Source organism: Cyprinus carpio, chromosome B16 (assembly GCF_018340385.1).
Source record: "Cyprinus carpio isolate SPL01 chromosome B16, ASM1834038v1, whole genome shotgun sequence".
Lineage (NCBI taxonomy): Eukaryota > Metazoa > Chordata > Actinopteri > Cypriniformes > Cyprinidae > Cyprinus > Cyprinus carpio.
In genome coordinates, this window is record NC_056612.1 from 6,443,514 (window position 1) to 6,450,548 (window position 7,035).

Consider the following 7,035-nt stretch of genomic DNA (forward strand, 5'->3'; position numbering starts at 1 on the left):
TTTCCCCTTTATTTACAGTGCAGGAAAAGGACCTTGAAAAAATACCTGACTGTAACTTTCTAGTAATCTTGAAGACCTTGTTTAGCTTCTGTGTTTGGTTATGGTTAGAGCTAATCTCTGCAGGAAAGTGGATCTCGAGGGTCAGAGTTAAGAACCCCTGCTCTATGCTAATAGGGAAGAGTCCATCACTGGTTGTGGGAGAGGGTTACAAGCAACACAACATTACAAAAGTCAGCACTCTTTTCAAGATACAGTATATGATTTATAGGGAATTAAAAAAAAGGAGTAGGTGAATTTTTTTTATCATTATGGGGGGTTGTGTGCTGCGGCTTTCCTCAAAATTTGCGGAGATATTTGGAGCATTTCTTATTGTTTTGCAGTGGAAATATACCACAGACAACATTCTTCTAACACTGTTATGACGTTTCTGACTTTGAGAAACATTGTAGGGCTCCAGACTAACATTTGAGGACACACGCACCATTGCCATTAAGTTCTACAGAAGGTGGCACCAGCACCTGACAGTAAAGCACTCACTCTAATCGTACATGTACATCTCAGAGATGTGTATTTGATGTCTGTATTTACATATGCAAGCTGTATTTTTAAGAGTGCTTGCTCATATGTCTTTAAGATGTTTCCTGTCAGATGGCTTTAACAGAATTCTGCACTGAATTTGAATGCTTCTCACAAGATTACACTGAGATGTTATTGATTCCATGGCGAATTCGACTGATTTCTTCAGTGTATCTCCCAGCACTGTGTATATCAGTGTCGCATGATTGCGATCAGCCCGCGGTTCTGGCCCGAGCAGATAAACGGTCTGCGCTGAGTAGCCCAAACGAGTAGTGCAGATGCGTTCCACTTTCAGTTCATTTGTCCAATGTAGCTCTTGTAAATCGGTCATGATGAGGACGCAGGGCTTTTCATTCCATTTTTGGAACTGAGAATCAACCTTTCTTTGAGTGAATGCGCATTGTGATGACGTCAGGGGATGCGTCTAAGCTCAAAATCTGCGGCAATTACGAAAATTTGCGATAAATTCAGCGATTGCAGAATCGCAAAATGCTGGAGGGACTGACAAATACCAAATAAAAGTGAATTATAGATAATAGTTCCCCTTTTATTCAAACAAGCAAGGATAAATGACAAAATCCTAAATCTTCCCATCAAACTGAATCTAACAACTCTGAATATAAATCATTACAGTAGGCTTACCATAGTGATACAGCATGCAAAGATTGTTATGTTCTGCCACAATAATTAATTTCTTATGAAAAATAACATGAGAAATCTTATGTAGTGTACAGTTCAAGTTTAACTTATAGGAATGATGCTACATATATTTTTAGTATTTTGACCACAGCAAAATTCTCTCTTTATGTGATTCTTTCAATTTGCAGAAATGATCCCCCAGGGATAATAAAAACAAACAGACAAGCAAACAAACCAACTAAAAACATTTGCTTATGTATCTTCGCTTTTTGATCTCCAGGATTTGAAATTCACAACTGTATTTCCTGCATAAGACACCATAGCCAGTGAGGCAAATATCTGAAAAGGAAAAGAAAAGGAGTTTGTCATTCAAATTATTATAGGCTACTGCTACAAGTTCTTTTTGTAATTGCAAGTCACACACATACAAAATACAGTACAGTTATGTCTGTTCACTTAATGTCAACTCATTATTTCAGTCCAGGAAAATAATCGTCTGTGGAAGGAAATACATTGCTTCTAGGTGCTAGGCTATAAGAAAACAAAGAGTATTGGTAAACTAATCAGGGGAGTTGCTTTTCATACCGTTGATGCCACCCAGCTGATGAAGTAGTAGCGCCCCCTAACGGCCACATTCAAAGATATGGCACAAATCACGGCTGCTGTCAAGTACAATACAGAGGCGCTGCCATTAAAGCATATTCCCTGTGAATTAACAAGCATGTAGTTTAATAAAAGGTTTGGTGGAAAAGATTTTTTGGACATCCATTTGTGTAGTTTAATTAAGGTAAGTTTAACTAATATTTATTCAAATCTACTCACCAAAATTTTCCATGGGATCTGGGGAATCCTGGTGTGGGCCATAGTCAGGTATAGGAGGAAGAGAATGACAGTAAGCACCCAATAAAACACTGACACAAACATTACCCATCCCAGTGCAGGAATATGGAGGTACTCCGTCCCACCAATCAGAGTCCACACCAGAAGCCCAAACACCTGAGGTTGAAGATGGAGCACAGACACTCAACGGACTGAAACAGTACTCTTTAAACACACTGAAACTGATCTAAAACCAGCCATAAGAAAGCAGATAACTGCATCACATGTGATAGCATTTCTGTAGCTCAAATAGAACAGTAGACCTATCCAAAGTCACTTTGGATAAATGCATCTGCCAAACGCTTGAATGCAATCACCAACTCATATTTTAGGACCCGAAAAAAACTTAAGAATTGAGCTGTAAAAACACATTTTGTCAAACAAAATAAAAACAATGACAATTATGTTCTCTAAGCAGCAGAACTGGTCATAGCTACCACTCCTTAACACATATTATTCTCTAGAGACTTCCCACCCTCCCTTCCTGTAATAAACAGCAAAGAATTTCTCAATGTGTTCTTGATATTACAGGAAAAATTATTTTGGGTTTGGAAGACAGAGCTGGCTATAGATTAGACCAGGAAAGGGAATGCTTGAATTTGACTCAGAGCATGGTGGAAGGAAGAAGAACAATACAAGCCGAAAGGAAGAGTTTGTTTCCCAACTGTTTTGGTTGGTCCTCTTCCTCTCTTTCCTTAGTGAGTAATTATCTTCATGAACAACAAAAATTCTTACATTTTGTTGTTCCTATTCACCATATACTGTATGGTTACAAGCTATTCCTTGTGAAAAAGAAGTGTGCTTGTATTGAATGTACCCTTGCAGTGTACTTCTAATTTAAAAAGTATATTTAAAAAAATAAAAACAACTGTTTGTGATTAAGTCAATGAAATATAAGGTCACTTAAGTGTACTTAAAGAGAGTAAACATGAGTAAATCATGTTTTAATATTTTTCTCATGCTTTAAGTACACTTATTCTGTCTGTTGTGTTGACTAACGTACTAAAGCATGTGTTATCTAATATTAGTATTACAATATTAAGTCAATATTATACATCCTATAAATTACATTAGGCACTTTTAACTTTTAACTGCATTTAAACTACCACACAAATTTAATATAAACTATTTTACATTTTCATTAAATTGTAAACGGCATGCATTTACACCTCCTAACGTTATTTAATTAACACTTAAATACATTATTTTAAATTAGATCTATATTGTTTCCGTATAAGTACTCTTTTTAAATGAGTATAAGTGTACTACTTTTTACAGCTGATAAACAGTGCTGATGAAATAAAATAAAATAAATTAATTAATAAAAAATGAACTGCAATAAAAGATTTCAAAAACCAGTTTCACTTTTGCTATATCAAGAGATCATCATTGCTTCCTCCTCTGAGAAATGGATAGTGGAAACGTGAGCAAAAAGTGTCCTTTTCTAAGTAGAGATACCGCCAACATTCTAGATTAGTTTTCTTTTAATCTAATTCATAACCAATGTTTTATCTTGTGACTTAAAAGTAGGCTAATTCTTAGGATTTCAAAATAGTGGGCTAAGTTTAGATTCACTATTCAGCTATACTTACGATTTCTCCAGCCATAAACACGCCAGAAGCAGAGCGAATAAAGTTCCCATCATAAGCCAACTTGGAGTGTGACAAGCCTAAACTCTCTATATTTGAGATCTTACTGGTTCTGTCAGTAATGGCGCTGGTGCTGTCGGTGCGGGACTCGGAGTCGATCTCCATTCTAACGGATTTACAAAAACTCCCGGAATAAACCAAAAACTGATCCCTGCTCCTAAAGTAAAGGAAACCTACTATGGTGAAGGCTTAGCCCATAAAAGGGATGTCCGAATCGTGAAAGAATCGTTCATTTGGAAACGGATCTTTTTAATGAATTTGCTGAACCGGTTCACAATCATAATAATAATCGGACTGCTGCGGTTCGAGCGGCTCTCAAGCATCACTTCACTGACTCATGTTTAGTTTTTATCTCTCTCTCTCTTTAATTGCCTGTTGACTCCAACCAAGTGCTCTTTTGCTCGTTCTAAAGTACGCAAACAAATTTCTATAATATTATAGTGCTTAAGCGAATTGTCCGAATAATTTAAAAATAAATCGCGAACCAAATCCAAACTATTTTGTTAACCAGTATGAGGAATTTATTTAACTGACTTTAAAATAATTAGCCAGATTTATCTGCGATGGCGTGCTGTACCATATATATATATATATATATATATATATATATATATATATATATATATATATATTATATATATATATATATATATATATATATATACATATATATATATATACATATATACATACATACATACATATATATGTAAATTGTATACAATGGTTGGTACCACGTTATGATGTAGGCTAAATAATAATAATAATAATAATAATAATAATAATAATAATAATAATAATAATAATAATAATATATTAGGCTTATTTGGTTTTGCTATTGGAAAGTTACTGAATAATAATAATAATAATATATTAGGCTATAATATGGACTATTATTATTATTATTAACCGGTTTTGCTATTGGAAAGTTACTGAACAGAGTTAGAGTGATAAAATTAATATGCACAAGCCAGTCAAACCATCATTGTTATAACCTTTTTAATATCAAAGAGATAGCACTGGCATAGAATAAAAACAACTTGGTTATCCTGAAACAAAAAAACCCTACTTCAATAGAACACAAAACCCAGTCCTTTCATTGCATAACCTAACCTAACATAACATCATATTTATTTACAAAACGACGCAAATTACCTCACTACCATTTTTCCTGTAACAATTCCAGTATGTCGCAAGAGGGCAGCAAATCCATAGAAGTTTTCAAACTATGGTACTGAAAGGTTCATCTGTACCTGAATTAGAGTCTCTAGGCCAGCATTTTACTGCCCAGCATTTTGCAGAAAATACTAAACTGTTCTTCAAAAATGTGTTATGACTGTTAATTGTTTTATTTGAGATATCTTAATTTCACACTATATTGTCGATTGTACTGTCATTATTAAATATTATCTAGATAGCAACATTTAGAAAGTCATTACATAACTCTATTATTACTGACATCATTAAATTCATTGAATTAAATTCGAACGACCAATCAAAAATCTATTTTCTGTTATAATATATATAACACAGTCACCATAAACCTATTATTTGATGGCTGTTCACCCCATCCTTTCTGCCAGCTCTCTACATCAAAGGTTTGCTTCCACTTTGTTGATCTGATTTTTTATTTATGACTAAACAAACCTGAAAATGCCATGAAAGCATCTTGCCCAGCTGTGTTGCTCTACCCCACTAATACAGAGTCTAGTTCCACCCAAAAATGAAGAATATTCACCCTGGTCTCTATCGGGTTTACTTAACTTGTGTTTCTGTAGAGGGTGAGCAATAAATGAAAGTATTTTCATTTTTGGGTGACCTATACCTGTACTACCCCTAAGCAGTGTACATACCTAGGAGTCTTATATAACTTGTTATAAATTTTAGGGACATCTTGCTCTACCCACTAATACAGTCTGTTTTTCATTGGTTACAGGCATTATTAATCCATGATTGTACTTGTTAAGCATAGAGAGAGAAAATTATAGAATAACCCAGCAAGAATAACCCAGCACCACAGTGAAAATGACTATATCCTCTGTACACAGCCATCTCCAGCTATTGAATTAAAATATTTCATTTGAGACTCTGTACACAGCCATTATTAATACTCCAAAACAGGAAAGAGCGTATTACAATCCTAGAAAAGAAAATAAGAGAATCAGATTAAATAAGATTAAACAGATTTTTATTACTATTATTATTATTATTATTTAACAATCAATACTTGATTAGAAATAAAACAGTTGATAAATCCATTTATCATGTTTTTTCAACATTTAAAATCCTAATAGACTCATGCTATATTTGTTTATAATCAGTAGGCTTTAAATCCAGTATTATTTATTATCTATAATATTTTAATTGAATAAGTTTGATTCATGAAAGTAACATGCCAAAAATTCCTGGTTAAAAAAATCACGGCAAAAAATAAGATGTCCATTGCTCAGTGCCCTGCGTGTAGCCTGTTCGTCTCAGTAACCTCGATTTACTAATTGTTGTTCACAGCGGTCACCATGTAGTCAGTTGTAAAGGTTATGCTTTCGATAAATGCACGGTTCCACAGAATGTAATTAAGTCATCTAAAGAGGAGACGTGCTGTGAGACTCAGGCTGGTATAATGCTTTGCAGGCAGCCATGTTTAAGATGCATGAATTTATTTAATAGTTTAACAGAAATTAAATTAAAGGTCTAGTTATTGTAACTGTAAAAAATAAATAGGCCATACAGAATATATTATAAACATTACCTACTAACTATAATACATTATAAAATATATATATATATATATATATATATATATATATATGTATATTTTCATTATATTACATTCACAAAAATTATTTCCATCATATGTGACAGCATTAAATTTGAAGTTTTAAATCATCTGTCTTAATTTGAGAGGAGTCTAGGCACAGTGCATGTTTATCTCATGTACTACTTTCTGAGACAGACTCCATGAGAGTAGCAAGGTCGAAAGTTCAATGTCATATACTGTCATATACCTTTGCTTTGTACTTTAATTGTAGCTAATGGCAAAGTCAGGATGTGCGCAAGCACTGCTGTAAAAAATCATTAATTGATCTTTCTTATGTTATTCAGGTTAAATATTTCCCTCTCTAATTTCACGAAATATTTAGGATTGAAATTTGTATATGCATTTTTGTTTTGTTAAAAATAAATAAATAAAATAAATAAATAAATAATGAAAAATTAAATCAAATGAGGAAACTAAAGCAAATAATTAAGCATACAAAAATATTCATGGGATGTTTTTCTTCTTCTTTTTAAT

General features: G+C 33.4%; 1 protein-coding gene across 1 annotated transcript; it reads right to left on the reverse strand.

Annotated features, from left to right (window-relative positions):
* Positions 1 to 1,102: 1,102 nt before the first annotated feature.
* cmtm8b (CKLF-like MARVEL transmembrane domain containing 8b) lies at positions 1,103 to 3,921 on the reverse strand. Its single transcript, XM_019070405.2, has 4 exons — positions 3,687 to 3,921; positions 2,038 to 2,211; positions 1,801 to 1,920; positions 1,103 to 1,554 (listed from the first exon to the last, which is right to left on the reverse strand). The coding sequence occupies exons 1-4, from the start codon at positions 3,846 to 3,848 to the stop codon at positions 1,468 to 1,470; spliced, it is 543 nt and encodes a 180-aa protein (XP_018925950.1). The 5' UTR covers positions 3,849 to 3,921; the 3' UTR covers positions 1,103 to 1,467.
* Between the last annotated feature and the right edge of the window lie 3,114 nt (positions 3,922 to 7,035).

What these genes read in the sequence shown, in the direction of transcription:
- cmtm8b (XM_019070405.2), bottom strand. Translation starts at nt 3,848, where the DNA reads ATGGAGATCGACTCCGAGTCCCGCACCGACAGCACCAGCGCCATTACT. An exon ending in AGATCCCATGGAAAATTTTG is followed by an intron (nt 1,921 to 2,037) that starts GTGAGTAGATTT and finishes GTTAATTCACAG; the next exon opens with GGAATATGCTTTAATGGCAG. An exon ending in TCAGCTGGGTGGCATCAACG is followed by an intron (nt 1,555 to 1,800) that starts GTATGAAAAGCA and finishes TTTCCTTTTCAG; the next exon opens with ATATTTGCCTCACTGGCTAT.